Below are 19,386 nucleotides of genomic sequence, written 5' to 3'. Positions count from 1 at the left end.
ATTCTTCCCTTTTGAGGTGATGTACTGTTTAGAGCACACATTTTTTGTTTGCTTGTTTTTGCAATCCTTTGTTTAAAAGGGGGTGGGGTGGGGCTTAGATCATAAATTTTCTCTTTATCAAACCCTTTTGCAAATTTTTCTGCCAGAGAATAAAAGAGCTTGTAAAATAATTTGGTTAGTGCGAGCTTAGTGTGTTGCCAGTTGGTGCTGTGCCTGGAGCTGAGTCAGGCTCTGCTAGAACTGATATATAAGCAAGTAGCTGAAAGATCGTGTTTTACTGGTGTGTGTAGCAGGATTACAAAATGTTATTTTTTATTAATAACACCACTTATACAAACTGGTGGAAACATTACAGATATTTATAACTATTGTGTTGGGGTTTTTTTCTTCCAAACTGGCTAAAAAGGTGACATTAATAGAAAACTCCATCAGTATGTGTCTTTCAAATGAAAGAAAACACATATAAAAGTTTGTAATGCATGGCCTAATGGGCTTCATATTTAATCCATTTACAAAGGAAAGGCAAAGGTTATCTACAGTTGAGTTTATGCAAACTCTTTTGCATATTGCTCATGGTTTTTTCTAAGCTTTACAGTAGAGAATAAGTTTATCATGTTTGTGTTGCCTGCATGTATTAGTTAAATTGGTATGATGTTCGATAAATAGAAATGTTATTCAAGGGTTATATGCTAGAAGATGTAAAAGCAGTTCTTTGTTTAATATTTCCAATATTTTCTCAAGTTGTAGGCACTGCTAAATGATGATTTTTCATCTTTAAACAGAAATATACTTTTAGTGTAACTATCTAGTGCTAAAGGCTATTTTGAATTAGCTTTTTACTAGCATTTGCAACAGATGAAATTGCATATGTATAATGATTGGAAAAAAGTGAATTTAAACCATACTTCAGTAGATAGATGCAAATGATAATTGTTACTGTAATTATAAGGGAAGAAGAAATGGAGGAATTTTTTTTTTTTAATTCCTTACCTGATCATCTTTGAATGGTTATGATATGAGGAGAACTTTATCCATCAAAGACTGTAGGTACGGCTCAGTCCAAGAGTATTTAGAAGGGCTCTAAATAATATGAATTGAAAAAGTTCCTCAAAATGGATATATTGGGCCCATCAAAACCTGTCTTTTAACTATCTGTTTTTTCCTGAATGCACTGTATGTGTTAATAGAGTGTTTCTTTTTGATGTTTTATATAGCAGTAGGTAACATGAAGAGTTGATGTTGACTTAGATTCAAGGAACCAATAATGACACTAAAAGTTCAAATGCTGACTGTCAAAGGGCGTCACTCCAGGATTTCTTTGAGGAAGTCCAGAAAACATTGGTGGAAACAGGAAATACTTCATTAAAAACTTTGACTCTTGTCGACTTATTTCTAAATAATAGATCTGCCAAATCCAGTTCCCTGTAGAAACAGATTTCTTTGTCCCCACAATAACTTTTTCTGGTATTTTGTATTTTACATTCAAACCTCTAATATTTTTTTTCTCTCCAGTTCCCCCCTAGTGTTGAGAGGCTTGAGATAACATTTTAACACTGGAGGTTTTTGAATGATTGTTTAATTAGAACTCAGTCTAATGATCAGATAATCCAAATACAGGAATAAAGGGAAGAAGAGCCGACAATTTAGTGAATGTACTAAATTAGTATTTTGCTTTAAAGATAGATATCAACACAAATATTTTCCCTAATGGGGATGATTGGGCTACGCATATAATCCACGTTGAAGAAAAAGTGGCGGACTATGTTAAGACTACTACAAAAGCTTATCTATTTCATTATAAAAATGAATGCTGCAAAGAAAGTACCACCAGTGTTGTAAAGCATGTATGTATCCCTAGACTCTGGACCCACAGATACTCAGCCAGATGGGCTTTCTGGAACAACGGTGGAAACAATAACTCCATTGGCATGAAACTGGTGGAATGCCATTCTCCATATAGTAACGATTCCCATAAACTTCTATTTAGAATTTTTTTTAAAAAAGCAGCGATAAAATGGCTCAGAAAAGCTTAGAAACTGAGGAGACAAATCTCAAGGAATATAACTGAAGCAAAGGATTTTGCATTTAACATGAAGTGTACCATATGTCTTTCAGGAGCAGGAATAACGAGACATTTAATAGCTTTTTAATGCATCTTACTGTGTCAAATTTGAGGCACATATGGTACACTCCTCACTGAATTTCCATTCTCTTACGGTTTTCTGTTGCAAACAAAGTCTTGAAAATGGAGTCTTTCTGTTCAAATGTTGTTATTACTTTTTAATTATCTCAAATACAAGTAGTTCATTTTAACGATGATGTTACATTTTTTCCCTCAGGAAAAATTTTGGTAAATTGCCACTCAAAAAGGAGTAGTACGATAAGAGTTTTAGGTCTAGTGGATTCCTTTTCAGAACGAACCGTGTACTTTTTGTAGTCTGTTATTCACACCTTGGGTTTATATTTTGAGTAATTTCCTTTAATATCCACCATATCTTTTGTGAAAGAATTATCTTGGAATAATTTTTGAAAATTTAATAAAAATACAGTTTGTGACCCAGAACACTTCAGAAGGGAACATTTTAAGGTCAGGGATACATGCAAATTGTATTTTGTATTTGCACATACCTGTTGTCTTACCCACCATGAACAGGCCATCATTTTGTCAATGTTGCGGGCACCAAGTGTTAGAACAGTGGTCCCCTTCCACAGGTAAGTGCTGAAAAAAACGGAACAGATTTTTCCTGCAGTCTCCTAGAAAATCAACTTTAAGATCAGAAATAAATTTTGAATTAGTCTGGTTCATAAGTCAAGGGAAGTGCTAGCAGCTTTTCAGACCCTGCATTCTGGATTAATGGTTTTGGATAATATGACTGAAAGAAGGTAATGAAAGGTGAATGATATTCTGATGATCTTACAGTGTGCATTTTGCAGATTTTTTAATTTTTTTTTTTTATTAGACTGATCCAGTTATATTAGCAATACATAGGGTCGTGTAATCTTGGATAAACATGAGATTGGGGGGGGAAGAGCCTATAAATATTCTTAATTTCACTCTTTCTTCTGCATCTGCTTTCTCTCATTGGGTATGCAAACTAATGTGATGGAAGATTTAATGTTGTTTATGAACAGTACAAAGTAGCTGAAGTTAGTTTGAAGTCATCTTTTTTTAAATATTTTTTTTCTGTTTGCTTTCCAGTGAAGCTGTTGGAGGATGAATCAATTGTAATTGCAGACTGTTAAAACAAAGAAAGGCTTAATATCCTTGTACCTGTTTGTGTTGATAAGTTTTATTGCTGAGTGGAATTTCTGATTATTATTTGTTTTGAAATGAGATTCAATATTTGTGTAGCATTTTGAGGAAATTAATATCAGCATTAATTGACGGTAACCATGTCAGGTCCCTTTATGGATAAGAATTTAACTTTAGATACTTATGTTTCCAAAAAAGGAAATTCATCATGGTACAGTTAGAGCATAAATGTGATTAGCAGATATTGGTGATGGGTTTTTTTGAATAATCTGTTTGGGCATGTACTTTTAGGCTTAATCTGTGGCCTTCTGTAAAATATCAATTAGGATATCTGTTGAAAGGTATATTTTGTAAGTAACTGCTTTTTAAAATATGCTACAGGGAAACATGCATCAACAAGCAATGGAACTTTTACAATACGTTTTTTCTTGATCTGTTTCCACCTGTGTACTCCTCTCTGCTCAGCTTTTTAGCTCCTCTCCTACTCCTCTGTTTTCTATTTTCCAAATGAAGCGCAGTAGTATTTTAGATTGGTTGTTAGGTGCACCGTCTTCCAACATGTGATAGCATATGGAGTCAGAGCTTTACTGTGCTATCATCTCCATTCATTGTGTTTTCATAGCTGTTGGTGACTAAAATGACTATCTGAAAATGCATAGTTAACTCCTCTTCCACTTCGTAGCATCTGATTGAAGAGAGCAAACAGTCAGAAAGGTGATGGATGGGAAATCTGTTTAGACTATGTGGTATCACATCTGTTCTTTGCATTTCAGCTGTGCTTGGGGTGTTGGTGTGGCACCCAAGCGGTCCCCCAGCAGCCAAGCCTTGCAGGGTGGAGGGCCTGGACCCATCTCCCTCTGCTGCAGTAAGTCAGGTGGTTCTCCCTGAGTTATCCGTTCAACGGCACGATGCAGTTTATCCCTTGTCCAAAGTGCACGGGTTGTTTACATGGCTGATCATGCTGCAGTGGTCATCTTTCTGTTGGTTGCATTTTGTAGAGGAACAGTTTCATGAGACTTGCTACTAGAAATGAGCTGGCCACACACGGTGGCTGGAAAGATCAACCTTGCCAACGCCTGTGTTAGAAGAAGAGATGAATGCAACCATCCTTGAACACTGAAAAGTTCTTACAGAATGCTGATGCTAATTTAATTGATTCGTTGTTGTAATTTGCCTTGTCATATCTTAGAATATGTGTACCTGGGAGAGTTTTTTTGTGTTGGTTTTTGTTTGGGTTTTTTTACACAGAGAATCCTATATTATGTCTCCAGTATTGTATCTACAGTACTTGAACCAGTTCTGTATCTTTGAGTCTTTCTTCTCTCTGTTGTTAATATTGATTGTAGTATTTCTCTAGTATTTTTTTTTCCTGGATTTCTGTCTCATCTTCCATGAGATTCTTGGCTGGCTTAAAGATCATATTTTAACTCATACTCCTGAGTTTTGGGACAGTGTAGCTTATCCATGAGTTACTTGCAAGTAACTTTAGACTTCTGTGGTTTTCATGGAGAAAAGAGTAATTAAATCTTGTAGGTAAATTTTAAATTAGCTGCTGTTAATTCAAACTTCATTCTAGCTTAGCTATTGTAAATTTAGGCATAAATACTTTAAAAGCTACTTAGTTTAAGTAATTACTCAATGCAGAAACTTACTTTTTCAACATGGTCACTTGTTTCTTTAAGAAAAATATTGCAGACTTAGCTTCTGTAACTCTTCCTTGTACAGCCATCTTACATAGAAGCAAAGTATTAGCTTGTAATCCCTTTATAAGGGATTGTTTTGTGTTTGTGTCCATGCCTAACTGTTTCTGTTTCTTCTTTTTTTCTCTTCTTTTATTTTAAAAGGTATTTCTCAAGAGCGACCGGGTTGCAAGAATGGTCCACAGTGGAGGATGTTCTGCAAATGACTTTAGAGATGTTTTCAAGAAAAACATAGAAAAGAGAGTCCGAAGTTTGCCGGAAATCGATGGATTAAGCAAAGAGACAGTGCTAAGTTCTTGGCTAGCCAAATATGATGCCATATACAGGGGAGAAGAGGACTTTTGCAAACAGCCGAATAGAATGGCCTTAAGTGCTGTATCGGAGCTGATTCTGAGCAAGGAACAGCTTTATGAAATGTTTCAGCAGATTCTAGGGATCAAAAAATTGGAACACCAGTTGATTTATAATGCCTGCCAAGTAAGTATTGGTGTCACTCGGTTCTGTTGTGTCCAAAATATCTCCCTGCTGACAACAGGTCAAGTGCTTCCTCCCTGTCTGTAGAAGCCTTCAGTTTTAAGTACATCTCCACAGTCCAAGGAGATGAGACCCCTCAGAAAAGAATCTTTGCATCATTTGATCGCTAGAGAGCACTTGGAAAAAGGGTGTGCCAGAGTATAGGATACTTACGCTGCAGGGATCTCCTGAGACCTTTTACAGTGTCACAGCTCCAGTGATTTGGGTGATTCTGCAGAATGCTCTATGGTCTATATACCTGCATACCCTCATATAAATTACGTATGTATGTCCATACATTTCTGTGTACGTGTGTACATCTGTAAAAGAAATTTGCTGCCATAAATAGATAGGTGACAGATGACTGAATTCAGGATGCTCTTGGACATCCGGTGTCTAGAAGGTCAGTATGTTAGAACTCAATGTGCTTCATTTCAAACACCATCTATGAAGCTAATTTGCACATTTTTACTTTGTTGTTTTGCTGGATAAAAGTGATGTTCCCCGTAAATTACTGAGACCAAGACAAACAGTCTGTTCAGCAATCGTATTTGGATTTATATGTATAATCTAGCTAATCAGTAGTGTAATGGATGTAAAAATATTTTATCTGGCCAGTCTTCATAGTGATGCAACTATAAATTAGGAATTACTTAGGGAGGAAAAACCTGAAAAAAGCGAGGTATTTTTGAAAGTCTCACAAGCGACCAGTGTGGATGTAGCATTTAAACTGAGCTCAGACAGCTTTTTACACTGTCTATAAAATAGTACACCAGACTACAGTTAAGCTGTTTTTCATATATTATGTTAAAGGTTGGCCTGTAGTTATGGGCCATCTTAATACGGGAACAAATGAGGAATCTTGGACATTGTTGCGTACTTCATTTATGGATTAGTGTGGCATGAAATCATGTAAATGTTCTATGATTGAAACATCTGTGGTGTTTAATGCTTCTCAGGGTCATAGATCCAACTTTCATAATGAGGAAGTGTAATATTTTATTCTGCATCAAATATGAGGGCTTCCTGTTTTCACTGTGAGCTGTTTACTGACAGGGTGAAAAGAGACTTCTGAATGAGCAGTGTTTTGAATGGAGAGAGAGAGAAAATTTTCCTTCTTTTTTTCCTGTTTGCCCCATGTTTTTCCTTTTGCCTCTTAATTCACGTACATGTAAATCATGAAGCTAACCTCTGGGATATGCAGGTTGGTAACAAGATGAAGCACCACTGAAATCTTGGGGGATAATCCTGCTTATTTGGGGTTTTTTATACAATAGAACATAGAGACATGGGATAATTCAGTTTGGAAAAGACCTCAGGAGGTCATTCAGTCCAACCTCCAGCTCAAAGCAGGGTCAGCTGTGAGGACAGACCAGGTTACTGAGGGCTTTAACCAGTCAGGTCTTAAAACTTCAAAGAGTGGAGGTAGACTGCACAAACTCTCTGGGCAACCTGTTCCAATACCTGAAAACATGAAAAATAACTACTTTTTCCCAAAAAACAGATAACCTGTTACTTATAGTAGAAATTCTGTATGGATTCCTCCCTCCTCTGGTGTCTGATGATTGCTAAATCTTACTTTATATGTCACTGTGAACAGTCAAAATCTGCTGTTAGCCTGCGTTGTGCTGGAGGAACACAAACAAATATGACTAGAGCTTTGAACAATTCAACAAAAAAATTGTTCCCTTAGTCTAGAAGTGGTTCTGATGATACAGTCCACTAGGTTCTTGTATTTGTATACTTGAAGGCTTCTTTATTTTGGTTCTTAATTGTATGAATGTTGATGGAACAAAACTGGCTGGCAAATATCAACAATTTTCTGTCTGTTCTTGGTCCATAACCTACGGAGAGACTGAAACATCGCAGTGACTCATTTTTGTCTTCTACCATGGTAGAATTTTGAGCATGGGATGATTTTCTTTTCTATTTTTTGAATTGCAAATTAAAGAGGAAATAATCTTGTGGTAGGTAGGAAGGGAGAAAGACTGACTGATCGTCCCCATATGTGCAAAGATCACTCAGTGGGATTAAGAGAAGACTCTTCTCTTGCTCTTCCTGATTTTGGGCACTGAAGGTTGTAAAATCTCCTGTGCAGGTCTCCAAAGTACGCATTGTTTACCCTGGATTCATATAAGTGTTGGAGGACAGGAAGAAAGGGAGACTTACTTCTTTGGGAGCAGATATAGGAGCACCTACATATTTCAGGCTGGGAAGAATGGAGAGGGAAAGACTTCAAGCCTATACCCTTTTTGTTTGGCGTTCTAGCTTTCTGAAGATTTTCGTTTTCCAAGGCAAGGAGGAGATTACTTTGCTAAGGCAAAAACTTTCACTATGTACTCCGACAGAGTTGCTACCAACCATACATTTCATATCCTGTTCCTGTGGTCCAGTCAAGCACATAATACACCAAAGGTATGAGGAGAAGTCTGTTGCAAAGAAAAAGACAACAATCATAACCTACGCAGGAAGTGTATTGCAGACAGCAACCAGTCTCTGATAATATAATGTCTTTTCTCCTTTGGCGAAATCCCTTATTTCTCATTATAGTTTTAATAAATATTTTAGTTTAGGCTGTATCTCATTCCTTTCTATTGACAGTGTATTTATAGAAGATGAGATGAAGTTAGACTCGGATTTCAGTCAGCACCAGCAGTTTCCATTATGCCCTAGAAGCCTCTGTCTGTCTTTATATGAAAATCTTTGATTTCCCTTTGCCGCTGCTGTTTAGAATACTAGAGACTTGCAGATAACGATAATCAGTAGTGTCTGGGAGCAGTGAGATAAGTGAAAGTCCAAACAGATGTTAAAATTGTATTTTTGATAGAGGTTTTGATGAGTTGGCTTCTAGCCTGTGCTTCTAGCAGAGAATCAGATATCTGAAATTCTGTATATTTTGCAGCTCTGAGAAACAGCTGCCTTTAACAGCAAATCTGTACAGTTACAATTTGTGCAGAAAACTCTGTCTTTTTCTTTCCCCCCTTTTTCTTGTTCCTTCCAGCCCTTTGGAAACAGGAAACAGAAAAATGTCTTACAATGTCGATGATAAGAGTAAATTATCCTGCACCTACAGGGCTGCTAAGCAGACAAGGATGCTATTTGTAACAGTAGGAGGTATTGTCTGCCAGCCTCCTCCTTGTGACTTTCTCTGCATTTAGAAACTTTTTATGGTTTTTCAGCAGCTTTTGCTCCTCAGCCTGTTCTAAATGGAGCGTTCCCTTCAAGTCTTAAACCCTTGGTGTCTTGCAGCCATTCATCAGACAATTCTGGTAGGGTGTGAGTTACTGCGGGTCCACACAGGTTGCCAGTCTCCATCCTTTGTGTGATAGCAGTGAGAAACAGTGTTTGTTCAATCAGCACAAGAACTTAATAAAAAATAAAGTGAATAGTAATAGAGCAGCTCTCTGACGTTGTCAAACACAGTCCACATAGCTATGAGAGTTTTATGCATTTTTCTTTGAAGAATAACTTTTTGTCACAATCTTTTAACATATAATAAATGCCTCAGCTTGTCCTTAGGTAGTGAACATTAACAGGATGTTCACATTAGGACGTTGAAGACTTCTTCTATGATCTCGTTTTCAACTTTACAATTTAGAGCAAGGCCGGAAACTGCTGCCAACCACCTATATCTCTTTGTGATTAAAAGATTCAATTTTGTAAGGCTAACACTTTCACCTGATTTTTATTTACGTTGTGTTGCCTTGAGCTATTTTTTATGATAAAGAAATGATTGCCAGTTAGCTGGGACTTAATGAGCTCCTTGACTTGCTTTTGAGATGCCTGGCCACAGTCTGTTGTTACGGTTTCTTTGATTTATAGAGATCAATCATGATATAGCCTTTCTTCTTTTTTTTTTTAATTATTCACTGATGTAGAGGATAACTTTGATGCAGAAAGTCAAACTGAAAGTCAAACTCAAACTGATGTGTGGTCATGCACTATTATTACACAACTTCACCGGTACTAGAATTTCTGTACCAGGTAAATCATAACTCCACACAGAGTTTATTTTATTTTGAAAGTACCTTTATAAGGTTGACTTTTTTGGCTGATCTAAACCCCTTGTCTTGGGTGCGGGAAGGAGAGAACAACACTGATTTTCATAATGAAAGAATTCTTGCAAGTCACATTCTTTTTTCTGACAGGTAATAAATTTAAGAATAATGTAACAGTTTTTAAGAAGAATTATTCTAAGTCTTCTACTGTCAACTTTTTGGGAATCAACCACAAACTAATTCTTCTGGAAATAGCTTTAGGTGGTACTTTGCTGCAAGATACAATTTTCTGTTTAAAAGCCTTGTATTGTGTCTGGTTCACATCCTTTATTATCTTTAGCTTTTACAAGATGTAACTCTTTGTATAAGTGTCTAATATTGAGAATGATGGACTATATTGTATCTTCCATAATAAATTTTTGTATTTTTGATTATGAGAATATTTTCTGTCAAGAATTTCTCATGAACTGAAGTCTGCTTATGGTGCTCAATACAGTTGGACTCTTTCACCCAGCACTTCACTGAAGTCCAGTTAATTATGCAGTTTTGGAAATAAGTCAAAGTAAGGGCAATTTAATTTGTAACAAGGCCTTCATGACTTTTGAATGTTTGTAGTTCTGATCCTTTCCTCAGTAAAATCATGAAAAGTAGTGCAGTTATGTCATGGATCACAGAATTTCCCATACTTCTGGATATTTTTCTTAGAAACTTTCATACCCTATATAAGCTATAGGGACAAATGCAACTTTATGAAGCACAAAGAATAATGATATCTTTGTACAGAAAGTTTCAGTGTAGAGTTAATAATCTTCTTCTTGAAGTAATTAACCAAGTGTTAAGATTCCCTTTAGTATATAGACCAAAACTTAAACAGTTTCATTAATTCTTTAAGTTGAGGCAAGGCACAGGAAAAAAAAATTGATTTGGGCTGTACATTATAGAACACATACTGTTATGCAATATGCATATCTGAGTCTTTTTAGTAAAAAGAAAAGATACTGGCTCCATGAGATGTTGTAATGTGACCAGGGCTTCAGCTAAGCCAGTGTCTTTCCGACGGTCACCAATGACTGTCATTACTTATTTCATGATAAATTATACCTGATACAACAAAGTAACCTCTGAAAAATGTTGGCAAGGTCCATTGCTGTATTTTTGAGGTAGCATCCGGTGTTAGATAACATCCACTGATGTCTTAAACATCCGTCTGGGCTGAAAATGTGCTTTTACCTGGCCCAAGATATTCCTACTCCTCTGTTTAAAAAAAAAAAAAAAAAAAAAAAAGATACCTTGTGCTGATCGCCTGCTTTATATGGGAGATGTGCTACCTTCAGGCCTTATCTGGTAGGAGGTTACTGCTGGGTAGCCAATGCACGCCCCCAGCATGGGGCAGGGTTTATTTGCTCTCTAGATAAAAGGCAGTTTTGCAGAGACTGCAGAGCAGATGGCAGGCAGGGCAGGAGTGAGGGGAGAAGCTCAGTCGGCAGAAAGGACTGCAGTGGTATGGGAGATCTCTTGGGAGAAGAAAAGCAATAATTTTGTGGGACTGTGGGAGGCTATAGAGTTATAGTTAGTATTCAGGTGTTGACCACATTTTCATATGATAAATGTGAGTCTAGAAAATTTCTGCACACAGTCGTGATGCAATAACGATATGCTTCCTTACAGAACAGGTCAGTGCTTTAAAATTGTCATACGTGTCTGTCAACCTGAAAAGTGTTTCATGCCTTTGATAACTGAAACGTTCAAATGTTCACACTTCAGGCTTGTTCGCACATCAACTCTATTGGTTTCTAGTACCTGTAAATACAAGAATATATCTTCTCCCATGCCCTCCTCCTCACAAAAAAATCTGCTTTCTGATTGATTTTTCCCTGTTCTTCAAGGGGAAAAAAGATCTGCTGCTGTCTGTTCTTGAGCGAGAGCAAAATAATTCAAACCAAATATTTCAATGGAGAAATAAATTGTCATTTCTCACAGGATTTTAGGTGTTGTCTCTTCTTCATGAGATGTCACTCTTGATTACATGCACATAGGAGTTTAATATGAAGTTATTTCAACAATTATCTTTTTTTTTTTTTTTTTTTTGCTGAGGTGCTTCATTTGTTTTTTACTGCTGTTCCAGAGATCTGGAGAGGTCGTGCTCAAGACAAAAGTTTCAGTGCTTTGGAAAATAGTGCTGCAACCTCAGATATTCCTCCTAAGATTACTTCTGTAATGAGACCGTGAGAAATCCAGAGCTAAGCTGAACAGTGTATGTCAGGCCAGTTTGGAGTTTCAGCTTAATAACGTGAGTTCTGATGAAAAAGGAAGTCTTGGAACTCTCAAGTGATTCAGTTCTGTTAACAGACACTGATAGTATTTAAATGGGGGGGGGGAAGTTTTAGCTCCTGTAAACAAGTGTTTTTTCTATAATAGCAGAATTTACTTTGGAAAAAAAGTCTCTGATTGCCCCAAAGGGTGTTAATTTGTTCTCATTTACTCTAATGACAGAAGAATGATGGAAAGAATATTAAAGCATCCTCAGAGAAGCAAGTTACTTTTTTAGCATGTTTAAATATCTGACTCTGAACAACGTTTAAAAGCCTTGCAAGTTACATAATGGAGAAGTACTTTGAAATATTTTTGTTTGTAGTTGAAGGAATACTGAGGAAATACCAGAGAGAAATGGTGCGTTGGCAACGGTAATGCATTTTCAGTACTTGGGGTGTTGCAGTATCCTTCTTACATTCAGCTATTGGGTGAGAAAAATTGGCTTTGACATCTACATTTGAAAGGAAAACTTGAGTGGGACATCTGAAAACCATGAAAATATTCAAAGGTTTACTTGTTCAGTGTAAGTGTTAAGAAAAAACATTGAGGGATAGTTTTTCACTTTTAATCACTTTTAAGACACAATTTATGTGTGGATTTTTCTGTCATAGAGCTCTCTTTGTGCATATGTGGCTTCTGTTCTTGTGTTTTGTTTTGCACCTGCGTGAAGGAGTTGGACATGTATGGTCTCTAGTAGCCTGAGAGACTACCAGCACTCATAGACTAGTGGATTTACTTGTGTTTTCTAAGTTAGCATCCTTCTAGGCCTGTTCTCCTGTGTATCACCTTTCTTGTCACAAGAGGTAAGCCAGCCTTGACTGAGAATCAGCAGAGAGAAGCCGAGAATTACCCATCTCCCCTGCTCTGTCTTGTGCATCCTCTGAGGATTGAAATCATCAGCGTTGGGATTTTGGCTACAGATCTTTCTTTCAAGCTGTTTTGTTTTCTGAGACTCTCTTTGGCATTCAGTGAGTGCAGGAAAACAGCAGCAGAATGGGCATCGTAGCATAAATAAGGAAGTTGGTTTTGGCTTTGTTAAAGCAGATCCTTTTAAGCTTCTTCTATTTTTTACCTTTCCCTGTGTTTCTTCCCCTAAAATATTCTTTTGGAGCCTTCATGAAGTAATTAATGCTATTTTGACATTCTCTTGAGTTCCAGATCCAAGGGAGTTAAGCTGCCTCAACACTCAAAGCCAAATATATCCAGCATTTAACTTGCACTTATATTAGCATCACCAGTGCATTTGACTCATCATGTTTAATATTACCAGCTGAGGATAAAGTTCCTCTACTTTGGTATTAAGCAATAAAAATAAATCTTTTCTCCCAAAGGCTGTTGTATTAATTTTTTTTTTTATTGTTTTGTTTTTAAGGAGAGATTCTGTGTCTTCAGGTAAATAAATACAAAACAAATAATTTTTACAGCCACATTTCCAGAGTAATGATTAAGTTTATTAATGTGTCTGATTACTAGCTTATATGTGCATTTGAGTGAATGCTTGTGAGCAAGCTGAGTAAGTTAATGACCCTTAGCATGAACTTGTCACCTGTTCTGCTTAAGACATGGTAGTATTCTGTATTCCCTCTTTATCAATTCAAAGTAAAGCAGTTTTGCTTAGAACAGTCACTTCTATCCCAAGGATCAATTTGATTATTTAGGTTTGTTCCTCTGCACGGTTTTTCATCCCGAGGTGTCTTCAGCAGCCAGTGTGAAGCCAGCAGAAGCAGCTGAAAGAGCCACAGGAAAAGAATGAGCCTATGTTTCCGTATCCCTCTCCCTCACTGGTACTGAATGTCTTGTTCTGAAGCTCAGCTGCTTTTTTCCCCCATTTTTGAAATTTTTAAGGGAGAACCCTCTTAGTTCTCCCTTCTTGAGAGGAAGTTTCTTTGCAACTGGCTGCCTGGACAAGGTTCCCGCACCCCAGTCACTCCAAAGGGAAAGATGCAGGTAAATTTGGAAATGAGCTGGCTAATATATATGGTAGATACATATTTTAAACAGAAATATCAAAGCACAGCCGTAATAGAGGATAGACTGTCCCATGCAAGGGTAATTGTGTATGTAAAAGGGCTGAGAGATCTGCAGCTCTCTTTGAATATGCTATAATTTGTGTGTTTATTTTTTTATCCTCTAGGAAGGTGTTTTTGTGGCTGTCCTAAACATGAGAGAACTCTCAGGTCACCTTTTCAGCTGTCTCCTCTGCTGAGGCTGTCCTAATCTCTAGGATCTAATCTCTTGATCTCTAATCTTCCAGGCTGTCCACCCCAGACACCCTCTCACCCTAAAACAGGATTGATTCTCACCAGAAGAGTCATCATGCAGGGAGATGCTCCTTGGCCTGTCATTTATTCCCATATTTTATATTACAAGACTCAGAGATAGTTGTTCATATCATCCACATTCAGTCTGGTGTCAATGCTGAGGCTGTCTGCTTTGTGATTAGATGTTCATCATTTCAAACTTCCAACATGTTTACAAGAAAGTGCCTGTTTCTATAGGTCTTCTATATGTAGGTAGATTATCTTCATTTTAGTTTTCTGCTACAGGCATGAAAAATTCTCAGGCCAACTGAAATAATCCTTTTTTGGTAACATGAGTAGAGAGAAGAAAAAATAATTGCAACCCTCAGTCTAAAAGTTTACAGCCTACAGGGAAGGGGAAGAGTAAGAGGAGAGTAAAAATAGAATTCATCTGTACTTTGTGTCCTCTATGGGAATCTGTTTTTTGAGATAACAGATAAATAAATTGACTTCCAGGCATTTTAACTATAAAAAGGAAAAATCTGAAATAAAGTTCAGGCTACTTATTTAGTAGAAATGTTGACTTCTAGCTGCTGTTGAAAGGAGCCATTGTATGGTAAGCACTCTGGGGCTATGGCAGAAGAAATAGCCCTTTGCAGATGAAGTAAGGGAAGAGTCAATCCTTCCATCACCTCTGAATAAACTATTTTCCTAACTGGTCATGCAGTGCCAAGCTTTTCTAATGTGGGAACACTAGGACTGCCCGTAAATGAGGGAATATAATACTGAGCCATGCCTGAGAGAGCCTCCAAAAGTGCACACAATTTCTGCAGTAGTTTTTTTTTATTCCTAGAAGCACTGTAAAATCATGCTCCAATCAATCTGGCACAGTCTTCTCCCTGTACTGTGTCTTTCCTCAGGAGACTGGAGACAGCAGGATCTTGCCTAAAACACCTATCCCTCCATAGGAAAACTTATCTGACCAGTATTCCAATTTTACCATACTGGAGCAATTATATTTTACAGATGGATAGCAGACTTTCTGTAGCTGGTGTTTTCCCACCTGTTTAATGTTAGTAGTTTCCTTCCGTTCCCATGTTTCCAGGAAGATGGAAGCTGGAAGCTTGTAACTTCTAGCAGCAGGAGAATGGCTCCCTTTCTTTCTGCAACTGTTCGTCTAGAAAACTGGTTCAGGACCCTGGCAGCAGAGGAGGATGAATGAGTCCTGTTGTGGGAAGAATGCATGTTGAACACCTCAGGTCATGGGACTGGGACCAGCAAGAAGACGAAGCAACAAGTGTTAAGAGTTTGGTGACTCCACCCTGTCCAGGACAAAGGCACCCATCTGCTGGCCAGACCTTTTTAGTTGCTTCTAGCCTGGATCTGTGACGTTGCAGAGAGATTCCTGAGGCCCATCTAGGCTTCCAGCTACTGCCCCTTGCTGCTTGTCTATGTGAGCACCAGTGACGTGACCTTGAGGAGATCAAAGGTGACTGTAAGACTCTGAGAGCAAAGATGGCCCAGGGTGACACATCCAACCTGCATAATTGATGTAATCAGTGTGGCCTTGACCTTTGGTTGTGGCACCTTGTTTTGAGAAGAACTAGTAAGAAGTGATAGAATGAACCTGACAAGAAAGCATGGACGTGTTTGTGGACAGGATTGCTAACCTAACATGGAGGATTTTAAACTAGGTTTGTTAGAAGATAGGGAGCTAATCTCAGGGTTAAAAGAGAAAGCAATGCATGTGGAGAAGATACGTATGGTAGAAGGCTACAAGGGAGATGATAATGTTCCCTCTCAGAAAGGGGAGTGTTCATAAATGTGTCTACACTAATGCCTACACGATAGTGTCTACACTATCCAGGCAACAAACAAGAAGTCCGGTCTCTGGGTCAAGATCAGAAGGGAAAGTAATATTGGTAATGTTGTGGTGGGGGTCAGTTACAGACCACCTGACCAAGAAGATAAGGCTATTAACAATTAAAGGAAGTCTCCCAATAGCAGGCGTTGATCCTCATGGTGGATTTCAGACGCCTGCCACCAATTTGCTGGGAGGTTAACATGGCATTGTGCGAGCAATTGAGGAAGTTTCTAGACTGTGTTGGTGACAATTTCTGAACACAAATGCAAAAGGAGCAGTTGGGATTAGTGTTCTATTTGACCTGCTGCTCACAAATAGGGAAGAGTTGGGGGTGAATGTGACCACAGGTAGCAGCTGGGCTGCAGAAATCACCAGTAGACAGTTCAGGAGTTGGAGGAGGCTGAGAAGGTAAGCTGTGAGCTTACTTGTAATTTAAAGAATTGCTATGCAGAGACCCTTCAGAAACTGCAATGTGGGAAAAAGGAGAGCCCAAGAGTTCACTGATTTCTTAAGAAAACATACTAAGAGCTCAGGAACCAACCATCCTGTTGTACAGAATGTTTGAGAATTACAGGCATTACCTTACTCCCTGGAAAGACTGTGGAGCACAACCTCTTGCAATCCATTTTCACATGTGTAAAGGTAATCATTATTAGTTTACATGGATACCAAGAGCAAATCATGCCTGACCAACCTGACTGCTTACTTTCATGAAATGACTATGTGAATAAGGAGAGCAATTAATGGTAATGCGCCTTGACTTCAGTAGGACTTTTGACATCATCTTCCACGCCATTCACATTTGTAAGTTGAGGAAGTATGGTCTGGACAAGTTGACTATTAGAGGGCTTGAAAATTGTCTAGGTCACAATGCTGAAAGGGTGGTAGGCAGTGGTTTAAAAGCCCAGTTGGTAGCTGGGACCACAGTGTTCAAGAGTTCAGTATCGTTCAGTATTTTTATTGACAGCTTGGATGATGAGACAAAATCTATCTTCAGCAAATTTGTGGACAGTACGAAACTGAAGGGGAGGGTGGTGCAGCTGACATGCTGAATGGTTAAGGGTGATCTTGAGCATTAAGCTGACAGAAACCCCATGAAGTTCATCAAGAAGAAGTGGAAAGTTTTGCACCTTGTGCAAGGTAACCCTGGGCATGATTATGGACTAGGAACCAAGTGGTTGAGTTGCAGCTCTGCTGAAAAGGATGGGGTGGGGGCGGGAGGGGGGGGTCGTTTGCAGAATGGATGCCAGGTTGAATAAGAGCCAACAATGTCCTTTCACTATAGATGAGATAATGCTGGGCTATGTTAGAAAAAGCATAGGTAGGAGATTGAAGGAGTTGTTCTTCCCCTGCGCCTGGCAGTGGTGAGGAAGATAGACTTGCGTAGCCTGGCAAAGAGGAGTCTAGTGGATGGGCTGATAGCAGCCTACCGCAAGTAACTTGGAGGGAAGTTTCAAAGACAAAGATGGCGGCACTATTACTGTGTAGTAGCAGATGGTATAACAAGAGTTAACTGTCACAAGCTGTGACTTAGGATATTCAGAATTATCATTAGAGGAAAACTTAAGTATGAAGGTAGTAGAGCAAAGGAACAAGTCAGCCAGAGAAGTTGTGGAATGTCCATCTTGGAGGTTTCAGAACTTGGCTTGATATAGCCACAGCTGACTCATCTACTGTTGTCAAGCAGGAGGCTGGACTTGATAACCTCAAAATTGCTTATCAAACCAATGTTTCTATAGTGCTGTGTCTTGTACTTAGATTAAAAATTAAGAGAATGTTGATAAGAGGTGCTGACAGTGGTACGCAGTTCTTGATGCAAACACCTAAATATTACTATTCATATTTTTGCTAGGTATCAAAGCCTTGTTATAGTCAGTTGGGATCTAGCCAAGCAATGGAACCTAGAGAGTACTATCAAGCAGACCCTTCCTTCCTGGTCAGTTGAACTCTGTATGAAGCTTCTTAAATACTGGGCTAACATTTAACTAGAGTTGGCTTAGAGAGAATATGGAGGTGATGACTAGAGGGGTTTTTAAGTAAGTTGGAGAAATATGTTTCTAGGCTGGGCTAAATAGAGTTGGTCCTTCTTTTGGGATAACTGATCTACGAGGTATTCTCTGACCTGTTTTCTAAGCTATATGTTACCAGTGAAGTTGTTTGCAAACATTGGAAATTTCTGATTATATTACTCTTTCAGAAGAGTAACAGTTGATTGTCATGGAAGACAGATGTTGGCTCTTTTCTTGCATCACCAAAAAAAAAAGTTCCCAATGTTAAGGATATACTAGCTGCATGCCCTTAAGCAATATTTTTTCATCTTCCTTGTTAAGGTCTTTTTTCCTGATCATTAAGTAAGCAGAATATAGACTGAAGATCTATAATCTGTTTTCTTTTGGACCTCACTCGGAACGTTAGAACCTTCATAGATATGGAAGTCAATTTTTCGTGGTGCAACACAAATCTGTAGATGAAGCTTGCCTTCTTATACATTAACCTCTGGATTAAATCTATTTTTTAGTCCTTATTCAACTATTTGGGATTTTTAGTTTTATGGATAGGTATGTACACATCACTAATACCACTGACTTCTAGAAGAAGGTAGCAATACAGAACATTCTCCAGCTGGTGCTACAGAATTGAACAGAAAGGGAGAAAATGGGATTCAATTTCTGTCATCTTCTAGCTTCTCCACATGGTATTTACAAAAAACTTCAACAATATTTCTTTCTATCCCCTGATTTTCTTAAATAGTTTTTCATGAAGAAATTATTAGCTGTTTTTTAAAAAATATTAATATGCTCAGATATTGTATATGTTTAAATACAAATGCAGACTTTCAACTAAATAGAAACATCGTGCCTATTTGAAATAAGAACTGTTTATATGTGGCTGTTTTGGTCTGTTTTGTTTTTTTCATGGTGCATTTTGAAAGCAACATCATATATAGTTTTTGGAAAATCTGGGATAAATCAGTGCTTCAATTGTGAGTTGTGAGCCTGAATTTTAAGTTTTCTATCTGGTTAAGTGAGCCACATGTAATTATTTGGGAAAAAATACTGACATGACATTCAAGGTGCTTTTGCTTACTTAATGCAATGCTCATTAACATTTATTGCCTTAATTGCATATATTCCCTTTGGTTTCAACACTCCAAAGAAAATCAGTGATTAATCAGGCAAGAAAACATTCTGCATGATATTTTTGGAGAGTGAGGAGGGTAAGCAAAAGGAGAGGGGATTTCCTTCTGAAGCAAGGATAACTTCAGGAAAATATAAAACACTGTGAGCCCATTTAAGACGTAAATATGCATATACCAACAAGGTTTGCATGCTAATCTTTGGGTTGTCTTGGATATGGTAATCTCTGTGCAGGGAGTGGGAGAGGGGGAGGGTGGAAGACTTTTTCTACGGAGGATCAGGACATGAGTCACAGCTCATTTAAGGCCCATCACTTCCTGGTTAGGGTGGATGTGGGAGGGTATTCCCTAGATAGAACCTGAAAGCAA

General features: G+C 38.0%; 2 protein-coding genes across 15 annotated transcripts in view; one reads left to right on the top strand and one right to left on the bottom strand.

The window, feature by feature from the left end:
* Window positions 1-19,386, bottom strand: part of WNT16 (Wnt family member 16) — an 873,674-nt gene that overhangs the window by 176,376 nt on the left and 677,912 nt on the right. The window lies entirely within an intron of this gene.
* Window positions 1-19,386, top strand: part of CADPS2 (calcium dependent secretion activator 2) — a 327,121-nt gene that overhangs the window by 104,191 nt on the left and 203,544 nt on the right. For 13 of the 14 annotated variants that reach the window (XM_050892956.1, XM_050892948.1, XM_050892951.1 and 10 more), the window contains exon 3: window positions 5,098-5,430. In XM_050892956.1, the coding sequence (XP_050748913.1) occupies window positions 5,098-5,430 (333 nt within the window). Of the gene's footprint in view, window positions 1-5,097; window positions 5,431-19,386 lie in introns of those variants that run through there. The other variant, XM_050893001.1, reaches the window with a different exon arrangement.

This window comes from Gymnogyps californianus, chromosome 1 (assembly GCF_018139145.2).
Source record: "Gymnogyps californianus isolate 813 chromosome 1, ASM1813914v2, whole genome shotgun sequence".
NCBI lineage: Eukaryota > Metazoa > Chordata > Aves > Accipitriformes > Cathartidae > Gymnogyps > Gymnogyps californianus.
The sequence above is the reverse complement of the archived record's forward strand: the minus strand, read 5'-3'. Positions and strand labels throughout refer to the sequence as shown.